Source organism: Dicentrarchus labrax, unplaced genomic scaffold (genome assembly GCF_905237075.1).
Source record: "Dicentrarchus labrax unplaced genomic scaffold, dlabrax2021, whole genome shotgun sequence".
In the NCBI taxonomy this organism is placed as follows: domain Eukaryota; kingdom Metazoa; phylum Chordata; class Actinopteri; family Moronidae; genus Dicentrarchus; species Dicentrarchus labrax.
The window spans coordinates 2,271,212-2,287,416 of NW_026136702.1; the positions used below are offsets into that span (position 1 = coordinate 2,271,212).

Genomic DNA, 16,205 nt, shown 5'->3' on the forward strand with positions numbered 1-16,205 from the left:
TGAAGCGAGAGGGTGAGGCAGTGGACGGGAGAGAGTGGCGCAGAGCAATCACAAAGCGCTCAGATGAGCTCCTAAATTAGAGCGTGTGGCCAGCGTGGACTCCCTGGGAGGGTTTGGTTAAATTACAGGCCATATTTTTAGTGAAGGCTAGGCTTCATCCCTGGAAGTGCCAGCAGCTGAGGACCATCACTCACACTCCTGTCTGCCTCCAGTTTGTTGAACACCAGAGCTGTTAACACTTGTGTATGTATGTGTGTGTATCTGGTGAGCAGAGACCATTTCTTACACACAGTTTATGGCTCTGTGTGTGTTTGTTATGTAATTACAAACAATAATTCACCTCCAGTGTCAAAGAGTATGATAATCATTCTTGTGTATGTGTGTGAGACAGACACAGGTATGTAGACCAGTGGTTCCCAACCTGTGGGTCAGGATCCCCACTAGGGGTTGCCAAAGCTTCAGCGGGGGTCGCAAGGACTTCTTCATTTAAAGGCAGTGGTTCCCAACCTTATTGCTTATATAAAATTTAATTCATAACAATAAGAATAGAGAACAACCGTTAAACAGTAAAAAGTGAACAGAATCATTGAAGGAAGTTAGTGTAACTTTGGTTGTTTTAACTGTGTACTGTGTTACTGCAGGACGATGAGATATAGGCCTACTGCGTAATTGTTTTTATGTGTTTCTACATGCCTTAAAATCAAGAAGGCCTCGCAACCCCTTAATTATATGAGAAGTAAAAAATATCAGTAAAACTCATCTCTGATGCGATATTCACAGGAAATAATCTGCTCAAAATTCATCCAAATCGATAATTTTACACAAACTTTCCTCAGTTGTTGTGTTTACTTTTTTTTTTTTTTTTTTTTTTTACAGTTCATCAGTTGTTTTCTACTGTTTGTTGTTAATTGAATATAATATGAAATATACATAGAATATGTCTTTTGGTCAGAAGTCGTCGGTTTAGTCAAGGATAGGAAAGGGGTCCCTTAAGGAAAAAGATTAAGAATCAGTGGTGTAGACGTTGTCAGACATGTTGGTCATGCCAAAATGTCACTAGACACCTCCAGCCACAGACACACACACACACACACACACACACACACACACACACAACACACACACAAGACACACACAGGCACACACACACAAACCTCATCACATGAACTACTCAGCTGATTACAAGTGGACGATGTCTGGACGTGGGCTGGTTGAAGGGGATGGACCTTTGTATTATCTAGTAACCCTGAAACACATGATAGACCGCATGATGTTACACACTAAACGTCGAATGCTGGATTTGCCGAAACTGAGCGAGGTTTTAGAGGAAATGTTTCTCTTGTGCAATCGCTGCTGACCGCAACGAGGTCAAGATGAGGAGACACAGGTTAAACCATTTACTGCAAACAGAGACGGCTGGTTAGCACCAGTCGGTTTTTATTCAAGCATGTATAATGGACTAGGTCCCATTTACACCAACGTGATAGATAATAATGTTTTTTTATGGTTGACTCATGCATTTATCAGCTGTGAAAGGATCACTTCATATTTGGCTTCGTTTTCTCGTAAAGGTAAACAAACAACGATATTTCCCACTTAGTAGGAAGCCATTACTTATCATTTCCTGTTTCACAGACAATATTATTCCAGGAGTTGTTGACAGTTTGAAGAGGAATTATGAAACAGATCATCTTCCCCTGTTGACTTTCGAGTCATCTGCTTCAGTTATAATCGTGTGTGTGTGTGTGCGTGTGTGTGTGTGTGTGTGTGTGTGTGTGTGTGTGTGTGTGTGTGTGTGTGTGTGTGTGTGTTTGTGTGTGTGTGTGTGTCCAAAGTGCCTGAAAGTGAAACCCTACCAATGTTAGAAATGATCACCTGTAGTCTGCGATGAGAAAGCTCAACAGTGACCGCCCACTTTTTTTCCCATTCCTTTACTCCACTGATGTTTCAGATAGTCTTCATATAAAGACATTTAAAGGACCAGTGTGTTGGATTTAGTGGCATCTAGTGATGAAGTTGCGGATTGCAACTAACTGACCACAGCTCGCGTCTGTATCTGACGAATGAAAACGTGCTGTAAAGTGTGTAGGGTAACTACGGTGGCTGCAAAACACGCAAAATGCCCTCTACAGCTTGGTTCTTGGTCTGGACTGCCGTACAAACATGGCAGACCTGCGGCATCTGTACTGACACATTAGGTTTAATTGCTACAATGAGTTATAGTGTATCTGTGTTAGTTGGTGTTATTTATTGTGCACAGCCAAAAAGGGGCTTATGGGACCCCAAAAATACAGTTACAGTTCAACCAAAGAACACTGCCTCCTGTCCCAAATCCTACAACTAAAATCTGCCACAACTCTCAAGTAGAAATACAACTACTGTAGAAAGCAAAGTGTTATATAACATTCTTACTTCTGCTGCTAGTAAAACTGGATTATCACAGTGGACTAAGGACTAATATTCAGTTTCTGCCAATAAATCCTGGAACCAAGCCGACCAACTACAAGATGAATCGTGACCATAAAACATTTGATTCGGGGGAAGAAAAAGACTGTGTAGCTGTTGTTACAAGGGTTTATGCTACAGCAATATAGGATATGGATAATTAACATTACGAGCACTAGCTGGTGTAGGTTGTTTATGGCAAAAGTTAGCTTCAGCAACACACACACACACACTCACACACACACACACACACACACACACACACACACACACACACAAAACACTCTGTGCTAATCACTGCACCAGCAGGCATTATCATAATAAGCATAAAGGGAAATTGGAAAAAGTGAGGCATAGATAGAAATGTGTGTTAAGAGCAAAAATAAAAGGAAAATGAAGGAGCTGATAAAAGAAATGAGCTTGGGAAAGTAAAATCAATTAAGTTTTAATTGATTTTTATCAACAATAGGAAACATTTTAAACATTAAAATGTTGCTTTTTTTACTAACTGATTAAAGGTTAAAGGAGAAGAATAAAACCATACATTTCTTTTACACTCTTGAACACTTTACTGATTATTATTAACAGTATTATGATGTAATCAGTCACATCTTTTGTGTGTGGCACTGACTTATGGAGACAGACATTCCCAATTTATGCAATTTCAACACTGTTTATGGAGAAATATTCAAATACACTAGGAGAAAACATTCATACCACATGCAAAAAACTGCATGCTTTTTGCCCAAAATTGCATGGGATTAGCATAAAGTGGGCAGAAAGGGGAGACTCGTGGGTACCCATGTTACCCATTTTATATGCACATATCTTGAGGTCAGGGTAAAGGGGATCTCTTTAGCCTGCATTTTGAGCATTATTTAGCTGCCTTCCCAACACGGTAGCATGACATGGTTACCAATGGCTGCACTAGCTCATGCAGTTTCATATGGTAGCAGTATCTTCACTCTAGCTTTAATACGAAGCCAGCTACAGCCTCTGAAAGACAGTGTGGAGTGGAGGAGGTAAGGATAATGGGGTTATAATTTATGGACAGGACCACCCTCGTTTTACTTTCCCTTTACTGAACCTCAGCCAGCCCCACATCAGGCACGAAGGGTTCAACTATCAGGTCAAGTTGAAGGAAAACTCATCTTTTTACCATCTGCCCGAAGCCCCCTGCGTGTATCAGCCCGGACCTGACGACCATGACGCACATTTCTTTATCAAATGTGAAATAGACAAAGCCTAAGACAGTACACAGGATGTTCGGCTTGAGGCTTGACAACGTTTCCCTCAACAGTGAAACATACGTAGGTTGTTTATACTGTTTTGGCCTCCTGCCTTCATCCTCAAGACGCGAGGAAGGGTGTTGTCCTTTTGTTAGTGTCAGGCGTTGGGTTCCTGTTCCCAGAAAAAACGCACAACGGGCCGCGACGCAGGAGGGACTGTTCCTGCTTCGGCCCCCTGTACTCACTAAACATAGATCAGCAGAGGAAATGTCGCAGACACGCTGACATTGGTCGGGCAGCAGCACACGATGCTCAATAAACAAGACGCAAACAGCTGAGTGAAAAGAATACTGGCAATAAAACAAAGTCATTTCTGTCTTTTCTCCCACCAAGGAGTATAGGAGTGGGACATTGGGATAGATGGGCAGCGTATTTAAAGACTGTGTACTTTAATGAGAGCTCATTATATCGTTGGATTCCAAAAAAGAAAAGAAGACGTCGCCAACAATATATGAACGTATGAATACTCAGTTAGTGATGGAATTTATTGATGTCAGAATGATGAAGTTAAGAGTTGGACTCGCACTCATCGGGTGGACACAAACACGACCCTCAATGAAAGCTACGTTATAATAGCATATTATATTATATAATTGAAGCAATAACATATCACTGTTTAATAGATGCTATGTTATAGCTATGTTATTATATGTTATATGAGCTTTTATTTGCTTCAATTATTAGACTTTATTTGGAACAGGTGACTTGTTTTAGAAAGGTAATACGTGATTGTATCAGATTACATTTTTAAAGTAATCCTCCCAACCCTGGTGATTAGTAACAAGCTAAAATGCGATGGTAACAGTAAGCGGAGGTTAAATGAATGATTAAAAACACTGCAATCGTGGCTCCAAAGGGGAATTATTGGGAGGAGAAGTGTGGACCAGAAGGACCCCGTTCCCACCAAATTAGCTCTGGTTCTTGAACCAGTTCCATTCAACAAGAATCAACAATAAATAATCTTCTTATAGACAATAAACCTGTCTCCTGCATTAATGCTAGTCGTACTGGTGGTGTTGGAGAGCCTGATATTTTCTGAGGCGGTACAGACTTTGAGAAACACTGCCCGAAAATACTTTTGTTCTGAGGGAAAAATACATTGAGATGGTTAATGCTTCATATTCTAAATATTAATTTAAGCTGTTCTCTTTATATGAAAATAGATTAAAGTAATAACTTTAATTTATGTGAGAAGGTTTTTATGGTATGCCAGAGTGTGACATAAGAGACACATCCTTTCATCGAGTGAATTTTGGGCCTTGTATTCCCACAGAGGAGGTTTAGGTCAGAAATAAATCGGTGTCCTTTTTAACCTTCTCACGGGCACCATCTGCTGGTTGCAGTGCATGGCCTACTTTCTCTCCCAGTTATATTGCTGCAAATCATCTGTCACATCTGGATACCAGAGGAATTCATGGTTCTGACATTAACAGACCAAAGTCTGATTGGTTGTAAATGAACCCCAAGTGAATTATTGGATAAAAAAAGACTCAATCATGTTTTATTACTACTGATTTATTTGTATAAAAGTGCAGAATAAATACATGTTATAAATAGTGAATAAATACATGAACCAAAAGAAGCTGTAGTCATTGTGGAATAAATATAAATCGTGCATTACAAGATTTTGAAAATATGGATCCCGTTTCCAAAGGTTCAGCAGAGTTTGTTGACTTTTTGTATGTACACACCTCAAAAGCAAAACTCAAATGACTAAAATCTAAATAATACATGTGATTTCTAATTGTCCACTGTAAATCTTTATCACAGAGTCATTAGCAGAAAGCCATTTTATCTCCAGTAGCTTGGCTGTCCAGTCCATCTCCTCCCAACCAGTCCTCATCCAGCTCCCCCAGAATCTCATGCAGGGACAGCACCGGCAGCGGGGCGTGCTGGACCAACGCTGGAAGACCGGACTCCCCGCAGCTTTCCGGAGCAGCTCCGCTCCACGAATCCTCCAGCTGCGTGTACTGACCCTCTGGTGGTGGGCTGTTCTCCAGACCGGCATCCCAGTACCCGGAGTCAGGGGTGTCTGGAGTTGAGGAGTGGGAGGTGGAGTGGGGCATGTACATCTGCTGCTCTGCTGATCCCGGATACATGAAGGCTGCCTGGTTAGAGCTGTAGTTTCTCATCTCCAGGGGAGAGTGGCTCCACAGAGGGGGGGCAGGGGAGGTTTGGCAGCCAGGCTGGGACCAGAAGCCCCTCAAGGGTGGGCTGGAGGTGCTTCCCAGTGGCCTGCCCTGCTGGAACCCATAGATAGAGCCATGGTGTTCATGCTCCTCGATGGTGGAGTAGGCTGGAGGGCGCTGTTCATAGTAGCAGGCTTCCTCCATCTCTACCTTCACCTGGGCCGGGTAGGCTGGTGGAGGGCCCTGAGGTAGCAGATGGACTGAGCCAACCTGGGGGCCCCTGCCGGCTACAGCATGATGTGGAGGTAGAGCATCGTGGACTGGGCTATCGGACTGCCACAGAGCTTTCTTGGCTCCTTTGCACTTCAGGGTGCGAGCTCTTCTGTTCTGAAACCACACCTGGACAGGAAAGGAAGAAGAAAGGAGCTTAGATTCACATCAGGACGGATAAACAACACATTCTGTTCTGTTAATCATTTTCTGGGCAAACAGGCACCAGTGGATTCGGGGGGGAGAGCAGATTTAAAAGCTGTCAGCTGTCAGAGCCTGTTGTACAGTGTATCTGTCAGCTCAAACAAGATCCTGATAAAAACAGCTTGTGTCATCTTTAAAGATAAAGAAATAAAGTGATAGAGTGATAGCGGTATCTACAGTTCTATGCAGGATGCATTTGAAAACAGAGCCTTTTTATGATAAGAAACCGGAGTGCGAAATGCCTTACAACACAGCTGTACATCTCTCTGTGTGTTTCTATCTACTGTATGTGGAAAGCATGTATGTATTTAACCTTAAACCAGTTTCTCCAGATAAAGATGATTCGTAACTCTCAACAACTCAGTTTAATTAATTTTCTAACAAGTATTCTGCTATGTGAGGTATCCTGGGCGATTATGTACCTGGATGCGTGACTCGGGCAGGCCTGTTGTCTGGGACAGGTTCTCTCTGAGGCTGATGCCAGGGTACGGGTCGGTCTCGAAGGTGGTGCGGAGGAGCTCCACGTGTTCTTTGGAGAAGCTGGTCCTCTTCCTGCGGCTGGCGCTGCGAGAGGAGCCCCCGCTGGAGGCCACGGGTCTGGCATCATCTGAGGGAAGAGGAGAGAGGACAGGTTCCATCAGTCAAGATCCATAAAGACTTTTATTATGAAGGATACAGAAGGTTGAATATGGACAATGGTACATATAAATAACTGCCTGGTCTTTTCTGTTTGCATCTAAACATTTCTACATACAGTAAAATTAAAGTTTGTGAATCAAGAAAAACAAGGATAGTGTTGTTATCCAGCCAGTTATTTGTAAAAAATAAAGTGCTCATTGGTGCAGAAGGTGCTGCATTTGACTTTACACAAAAAGTTATCACTTCTGGATATTTACTTTGTCTACAGCCACTCTTTCTTTCACTGCCAACCCTGGTTCTAATATTTGTAAATTCTTGATAAGTTGCTTTATATTTCGTGCAAGGAATGCCAAATTGTTTGCACAACCTAACAGAGGAATCTGATACTACCTGTCTGAGTCCACATGCACATGGCATCATGCAAACACTCAACCATTTCATCCAGGGCTAGATCATGTAAACAGTTTACTTCTCACTAAGACACGGCTACAGATCATTAATAAATGAGGCAAAACTGACTACACAGAGGTTGTTCTTGATGTTTTTCTTAAATTGTACAGATTATAAAGAATTTCTTACCATTGCTGGAGTCCTTCCACATAGCAGCAGTTCAGTGAATGAAGCTCTGGAAAAACAAATGGATTTCTAATGGACTTCTGTTGTGACAGAGTTCAGTACGACAGTGTGTTCCTTCGCTGAGAGACTCTGGCTGTGTCTCCTGCTTGTGTCAGGGTACCTTTTATATTGATCACCTCAGACCCCCGGAAGGCCATGGTGAAGCCAGAACAGTGTGTTGGGTGGGGGGGTCGTTTTCCTTTGAGGTTGGGTGGTTAACAGAAGCCCCCCCCCACCCCCCCAATCATTATCACCTAATCCCTATCAGAGTGGTGGCAAGGTCAATGGCAAATATGGCACATTGCAGAATGATTTGGGGAGAGACAAAAGAAAGTCTCAATATGATCGTTAGGCTCATCGATACCACTTAACTCAGAGACGACTTACATGTGATTGCTTGTGTTTTTGTGCTGTTGAATATGTGAAATATCAAATAATATACACACAGAGCAAGAAAGTCTTACTCTGTTTCTTTCTCATCCATTCTTTGTCTTTTTTACTACTATTTTAATGATGGTATGAAACATTTTAAAATGTGTTTATATGCTTTGTTATTAATGTTTATTATTACAGTGCATATAAATATATATTATTCCAGTATTCATGGTACAGATGATTTAAAATGTGAAATACTGGATAAGAAGTAAGCAAAAACTTTAATTTAAAGAAAGATTACAACCTTTATCTTTCTTAATATCTCAAGGCTGCCCTTTTATTCAAATGTGGCTCCTGGGAGTCATGTGATTAGTGTCGGGCACAAACATCGGCAGCTTTGCAAACTGTTGAACTCCTGATCAACCAACAATAGCCTTAAAGAAATATTTAACTTAGCAAAAAGCAAAAGGGCATTCTGAGTCGAAGCCTATCAGCGGCTCCTGTTCATATGCAGAGCAGCTCCGTGCTATCAGAGGAGGAAACACAAAGCTGGGTAATTATTCAGTGATGAAGTGGACGCAGCAGCCTCGCTACACTGAATCAAAGTGAGTGGCAAGCTTGTCAAATTGTTTAACATGTCCAGGCCTTTGCCCGAGCTGTATGCAGATGCTGCAACCTTTAACCTCCATATGTCAACTCTGGTCTTCAGCCGTGTGATTGCTTAAATTAAATATCATGCGTTCTATTTATTTACATTTGTTAGTTTAGTTTAGTTTTTTATGTATTTAGGCTATGGATGCTGTGGTGTGTGGCTTATGCTACATACTTCTCCCTATACAAATAAACAATAAAATAAAAGTAATAAAATGTTTCAGGCATCGTGCGTATTAATAAACATTGCTGTATATATAAAGAATTAGTCAAAAGACTCGTTATCTGTAGTCCCAGGTTTAAAGTTGGCCGCCTGAAATCAAACAATGATGTTAAAACACAATTATAATATAAAATATGTTAATTACAGTAAAAGCAGAACACAATATACACGATATATGTATATTGGCATGGCTTAGTGTTGACCTAATGCTTTTCTGAGCATCAGCTAAACGTCAAATGCACTGTAAATGTAAATGCTAGTGCTAACGCTGTAATGCTAAAGTCAAATAGTACAAAAGGGCAAAGTGCAGAGACAGATTTACAGTATTTGTTGGTGTATTAGAAAACAATGCAGCTTGAAGTCTACTAGAATTATCTAAATGCAACAAAACAAGCTAAGAGCATTTCTTTTTATCTTTATCTGGATAACTTGCAGAATCAATGTCTCCATGTGTGGAGACGGCTCCTGAAAGTCCCACCAACTCTCTCTGTGCTTTATCCAAATCCTATCAGAGGTTAATGCACAGCACTCTGCCAGCATGTGGAAGCCTCCAAACTCACTAATGTGAAACAATCATGAAGCGAATTCTGGATGTTCGTATTAAAAAAGAAACGCGTGCAACGTGTTTCATTATCTAAAATTAGTCTGATAAAATAATAAAATGGGAAAGAGTCTTATCAATAAGCCATTGCAGCAGATTAAACACTTGCTACGCTCAAGTTTACATACAATGAGTGATTAAAGATAACTGAACACTGAGCAGCATGTACTGTAGGCGATTCAGCTAATGCAAAATCACTATGGAGAGTTGTGTTTAGTTGCATCCTGCCACTGTAGAAATCTGCTTATTAGAAATCTAATTTGATCTCTTCATGTGAACTGCAGTACAGTATAGTAGTAGTGCAGTAAAGTATAATCAGGAACACTGCGCTGCTGCATTTGGTTGGGTTGTAATTTTCAAGTTAGTTTGGGATTAAGTTGGACAAACATTTAAAATAAAAAAAAGAATTTGTTTGAATTTGAAAAAAATCCTGTAAAATGACAATGTGACAGACATGTACGTCATTTTCTGACTCATTTTAGGAAGCAAAGAATTATTCTGCCATTGTGTGTGTCATATTTTAGTAATAGTTAATAATGTTTTTGGTTCTGTGTAGCAAGAGACATCACTGAAACATTATCAAATAGTAGAAAATAAATCCATATATATACTAAAGAACTCAAGTAACAGTAAAAGACACACAGATTCATTACGTTGATTAAAAGCATCCTCTCCAATTTCTGCTACCTTCTTATCCAAAATTATATTATTGTCATAATTTATCTAAAACACTAAAGGGGCTGAAAGTCTGATGTCTCATTAATCATTTTCTAATAAATAAATGAGGCATTGGACACCGGTCCAATCACAAACAGGACTTTACAGAGAGGGTCAGAGGCTAAATGCAGACACATATTAAATCTTGCAAGATAAAAATATACTCAGATGTTAGAATTTATACAAAACTTATATTTTTGAGGGGTGATGATGGACACAATTGTTCTATGTCAGAAATAGAGTTACTGCTAACAGCTGGAGGTGAGAAAGCTAAATATAAAGTAGTAACCAGCATTAGTGGGGAAACAGGAGAAAAAGTACAAAAACATTCACTCAAAACCTTTAATTTTTGAAAATAAGTAGCAGTTAAAGAATATAAAATATTTGGTAACTGAAAATATTATAATATTCTCCTCGAAACAGTATAACTAACTCTCTTTTAATATCTTAAAATCTCTTCCAAACATGTATTTTTAATCTTTTCCCCCTGTCACTGAAGGACCGGTTGCACAAACACAGCTCCACAAAGCAGCCACAAGGGGGCAGCATTACAGTGAACTCTTATTATAGTGTATGTATGCTTATTATACATTTATTAATTTATAGGAAGAACTAAACTCTACAGTGAGAATACATATTTATAAAAAAGGGTGATTTGTTGTGTATTTTTCATTCATTCAATTACATCCTAAATATTTTTTAATTAATAACATTTTCCGCTTCTTGTTTTCATTTATTTATTTTTGTTCCTCGTGGTTTTATTTTGCTTGTTGTTTATACCTGGAGCAGGGGTCAACAACCTGTGGCTCCTCTCCAGTGGCTCCCTGCGGCTTTGACCAAAACATATATATGGAAATTAATAAAATTAGTATTATAAGTATATAGTATTATATTTTCCAGGCAGATTTGTTTATTTGATAGGTAAAAGGTTGCTGACGTCTGGCCTGCAGATTAAGATTTACCTGTTTCTATATACAGATGTATGTTTCTATGTGTTTTTATTTCTACAAATCCCCCTTTTCTCCTCATGTTGATTTCATATACTCTCCACGAGTTCCTGTGTGTTTGTTTTTGTGTGTTTAACATCATTTTTAAAAAGGTACTCGAAGGTTGTTCCTCTCTTTCGCTTTAAAGACAAAATAATGGAGAGATTTCCCCCCAGTGAAAGCATTTTTTACCAGAATCATTATAATGAACAGTGAGAATAACTATGATTTCTCTCAGATTGAAGTGTTGTGTAATGTGTACGCACTGCGCATGTGCACGTCATTTGGCACTTTATCTTAAAACTGCTAATAATCCCCAACTTTAATATGATTACAGCTTTTTTGTGCAGTAACTGATTACAGCTACCTTTTTAATGTAACCTAGAGTCACGTTACATGTAATCCGTTACTCCCCCGGGCGGTGCTCGTCAGCTCGCCCTCTCGCCGTTGTTCTCACACGGTCACATTTGACAGCGGGACCCGCGCAGAGCAGCAGCAGCTATGGCTAAAAGTGATGGAGGCGATTACTTTAAAAGAACCAGCCTGTTCTGGGTCGTCAGCGTGACACTGGCGATGGGATTCTTCACTGTAAGTTCAATACATCACCAATAATCGAAGTTAAATCAATAAAAGTATTTTTTTTTTAATAATTTAACTGACTGGAACTGCCACCGTGTTGTGTTGCGTTTAATGTCCTCCGGGTCGTGTGTTATTAGTTTTATTCTAATAGAGGTTATTTTAAAACCTTTATAACACGACTGTTTCCTGTTATTTCTCTCTAAAATGACTTTTAACATTTGATTTTATGTGGAAATGTTTTTATTGGAGCAGCCTTTGAGGCCATTACCAAATCACCGTGTGTTGATATCTAATCTTATCAGGATGAACTGAGTCAAATAAACACAAACAACCTTTGTGCAAAGTCCACTGGACGAGTTTGCCCCGAATAACTGCCCCGATACCTTCTGTTGTCTCATACAAGCAAACAGGTTGATAGATTTTGGGGTTTTGTTGTAGTTAATGTACGAGGCTTTAGTCAATAAAATATTATATGTAACTTTTTAAATGGGGTTTGGTGTAATGCTCCATAGAAGTGGTCACATATCGTTGGACAGGCTCGTATATACATGTGCCACGTATACACAGTTAATGTAGACCTGTTTCTCACTGCAGTAAGGCGATAACAAATACACCAACGTGTTTTAAATTGAATTCATAATCACTAATAGTTAAAGAAATATGGTTTCAGCCTTCAGGTGAGTCTGAAATCCAGAACCGTAAATGGACTGCAGCCTCCGGGCCAGAGGGGCCCTGCCAACAATAACCCTTTGTGTTGTCGCTCCTGTGACATGTCAGGTGGTGTGTGTACCTGACACAGGTGGACAGCAGAGGACAATAACACAACGGCACAATGCTAAATATTTTAGGGCTGTAAGGCTTGAAAATGCAGGTATTTATTGTCACGCTGTTCTTTGTGTAGCCACAGAATCATTTATAATGAGACAACGAGACAATTAATGAATGTTAACACTGTGTTTTGTATTCAGAATGAATTCACTGATATAATTAGGTCAATTAGTATTGTTATTGATATTTAGGTATGGGCGGTAATCATTTTAAAATGGATATAAATGTGACAACAAGACCAAAAACACACCTATAAATGACATTTGTAATATAAAACTGTACAATCATTAAGTAAACGATGTGCAGCAGAGGTTTGAAGCCAGAAAATGCTTCTGAAGATACCTCTCGTCATAAATATAATATTTAAACTTTAAAAAGAGATAAACGGATTTAAAAAAAAGATTGTGATTTGTGGAAAATAAATAACTGTTTGAATGTTCCCTGTTCAGAGTGTAACTTCTATCTGTAGAGATGTTATCAGGTTAACTGGCTGTAAGATGGAGTCAGATTCACATGACAAAACTTAAAAACACAAACCCAAAAACTGATTCTCCTCGTGAACTGCATCAAATTGAAGTTCAGTGGCGTGAGTGGTCCATGCAGCGGTTACTGTCCTGATCCAAAGAGCCATTCATAAGCAGGAAAACCTGATATAATACAGTTATTATTGTCAGTGTAATTTATCTGTAATCTAATTGAACCAGCGGCTCGCTGCCTGAGAGCAGACTGAAGACCGTTCATGCCAACCAGCCGGAGTTTCCACTATTGAGCCGTGAACTGTACGTCGGATTCTTACAGCACAAACAGTCCTTTGACTTAAAGGTCATTTTAGGGTTGAAGAAGTTTACAGAAGGCTTTTTACTTTCTCTCAGCACATGTGTATGTGTATATGTTGACCTCCTGTGTGTTTTGCAGTGCACTGTGTTTGCACCAGAGGTGATCCCGTTTCAGCACCTTGGTCCGTTCGGCACCTTCTGCAGATACCTTGTGGACAACTATGCCGACATTATGTACAAAGGGTAAGTGTCTGTGTCTCCTGTTGCCAAAGGAAATGTTCTTCTTGATCACGTCCTGAATCTGGAGGACGCCAATTCTCTCAAACTCTGATAAACGTGTTGAGATTTTCTTTATTCGGTCGGCAAACGATGCGCGAAGCACCCTGAAATACGCTGTTTAATCAACCACAGCCTTAATGTTTTTTTTTACCGTTTACAGATCGTTACCGCCACCTCCAACCGGCAGAGCACTTTGCTAATGAGTCGTCTGCGTCACATGACCGCTGTAGCACCATTAGGATATTAAGACAGCAATCAAAAGAGGATGTTCTGTTGGTGTTTAGGTCATGTGACATAGAGGACAGTGTTTTCTAAGAAGAGGGCTAAGCTGGAGGGCGTCATTCAGTCTTTGGTGGTTAATCATCTGTTTAGGTTGTCATGTGACTGGAACTTCCCAGACTGCTCTTATGGGTAAATTATCGGTATGTGGGGTTTAAACCTGCAGTATGTAGTTTCTGCCACTAGGGGCTCTCTCACATCAAAACAATAACAAAATCTAAAGTGTGATGAGGAGGTGAAGCAGCGTGGGATCATGGGAGTTGTTGTCTTCACCACCATTGGCGTCATTGCAGTCAGCTTCTCCCGGTTAGGATTCCTTCAGTGTTCATGGTTCAGGAGGTTTCTACCGGGAGCCCAATGATCCACAGAGGTCTCCTCCTCTCCAACACAAACAGACCCGCTGATTAAAACCACTAAACACACTGAATAAAGCAGTTCCACCTTAAACACACTGAATAAAGCAGTTCCACCTTAACAATCACTGCTTCTCCCACACTGTTCAAATCTAGAGTTAAAAAGCACCAAGATCTGAACAGTGGATGGTAACAATGTGGCTTCAGACTGGATCAACAGTGTGTGACAACCACAACGCTGACGCCACTGGTTTTGACTGAGTTTGAACATTGTTGGAAACATTTGGGATAATGTAAGAACACAACTGAACTAGGTCAGATGTGTTTATAGGTATTTGAATGCAGAACTGTTTCACATTATAGCTTTCTCTCTCTGTTTCAGGTGGTGGGCGGCCTGGATCATCCATGCTTTTGAGGCCTTTGTTGCATTGAGGATGTGCACGTAAGAATGACAACAACCCGGTTGTCCACTAGATGGGGCTGCAACCAAAGTTTTTACAAATCTGTTTACCTCAACATCTAATATGAAAGTGGGCCTCCTCAAAAGTTTATTTAAGTCATTATATTTCAGTTAGAATGGTCTGTAGGAACTCAGGTTTTAGGGCTTTAGTGGGAAATGGTGCTAAGTTAAAGACAGTGAGGATGAGCGACCACTGTTTGGACACAATAAAGCAGCTGCTGACTTTGACTTGTGCTCATTGTTGCTTCTCTGTGGCCCCGCAGGGACAAAGGTATCAGCAGCGCCTCCACTCGCTGCATGTGGTTCGGCCAGACCTTTCTGTTTGGCTTCGCTTCCCTCGGCCTGCTCCTCAAGTACGACCCCGAGCGCCCCAAACAGCACTGACACCGGCAGGAGCAAGAAGCCTAACGAACAACACGGCGCGGGCCGAACCCAGGAGCTTCACTTCACACTAGTGCCTCTTCTTCTTCTTCTTCTTCCACTGTCACCTGAGCCTTTTCTGTGAACGATACACTACATATTGTCTTACATCCATTTCATTCCATAGATTTTCTATTAAGAAACCACAGTTTACCTTTTATAAATAATATTATAGAGTTTTTATTGATAATAGTATTAACAGAAAGGATTTGAGCACCAGAGTTCCCTTGTTGAATCCGCTCTGGGCCGAGTATTAACTACAATAGAGGGTGAATCTTTTCGAGTTGTGTAGGACTCTCGTGATGTTTACATCAGCCTGTGTGATGGCAGTGGGGATATTCTCTCAGCTGCTGTGAGGAACATACCGTCAGACAGGTTGGCTGCAGATGGTCCGCCGCCACCAGCCTCCAACGTCCGCCAGGATAAAAATAAAGAGCGCTGCTGTGTGCATTTTAAATTTACATTTGCCTTTCTTATACTGAAGTGCTTTAAACTACAGACTGGAAGTTCTTAATAAAGAGCGACTTACAAACTGCATGAAATGTGTCTTGCTGATTCTTCCTCTGAAGATGCTCTTTATATATAGAAGACTTTATCTTATATATTATTGAATTTTACTGAAGAATTCACTCAAAACCTGTTCAAACTCAATGCTAACGTCAACATGCAAACAATTCCAATGTTAACACTGATATATTCACCCTTTTAGTTTAGCATGTTAGCTTGTTCACATTTGCTCATTAACATTTAAAGGACCAGCGTGTAGGATTGTTGGAAATGTTTCATATTATATCTTTAAAGGACATAACGTCATCCAACTTATAAATCACATACCTGAACGTGGTTTAATCACAGACTTCCCACAGGTAAACAGTGTGAGGTGGCCCGAACGAGGCTGAACCACGGGGTCACCGTGTCCTCTGCTTATGAACTTAAGAGCATTAGCCCGTCTTAAACAGCTCCACTAGAGCCGTCTCCAGCCATTAAGCAGGGATGGATGGCACAGAAACAACTTACTTTCACATCCTGCCTCACCTTTACTCTTGAGAAATTACACCAACCATCAAAAGAGACAAGTAGAGGAACA

At 40.4% G+C, this 16,205-nt stretch overlaps 2 protein-coding genes across 2 annotated transcripts; one reads left to right on the forward strand and one right to left on the reverse strand.

Annotated features, from left to right (window-relative positions):
* Window positions 1–5,252: 5,252 nt before the first annotated feature.
* On the reverse strand, window positions 5,253–7,695 carry mxtx1 (mix-type homeobox gene 1). Its single transcript, XM_051427945.1, has 3 exons — window positions 7,556–7,695; window positions 6,760–6,944; window positions 5,253–6,262 (listed from the first exon to the last, which is right to left on the reverse strand). Exons 1-3 carry the CDS (start codon window positions 7,575–7,577, stop codon window positions 5,510–5,512), a joined length of 960 nt encoding a protein of 319 aa, XP_051283905.1. The 5' UTR covers window positions 7,578–7,695; the 3' UTR covers window positions 5,253–5,509.
* Window positions 7,696–11,577: 3,882 nt separating this feature from the next.
* Window positions 11,578–15,660, forward strand: tmem254 (transmembrane protein 254). Its single transcript, XM_051428054.1, has 4 exons — window positions 11,578–11,732; window positions 13,467–13,570; window positions 14,621–14,680; window positions 14,962–15,660. The coding sequence occupies exons 1-4, from the start codon at window positions 11,646–11,648 to the stop codon at window positions 15,080–15,082; spliced, it is 372 nt and encodes a 123-aa protein (XP_051284014.1). The 5' UTR covers window positions 11,578–11,645; the 3' UTR covers window positions 15,083–15,660.
* Window positions 15,661–16,205: the final 545 nt, after the last annotated feature.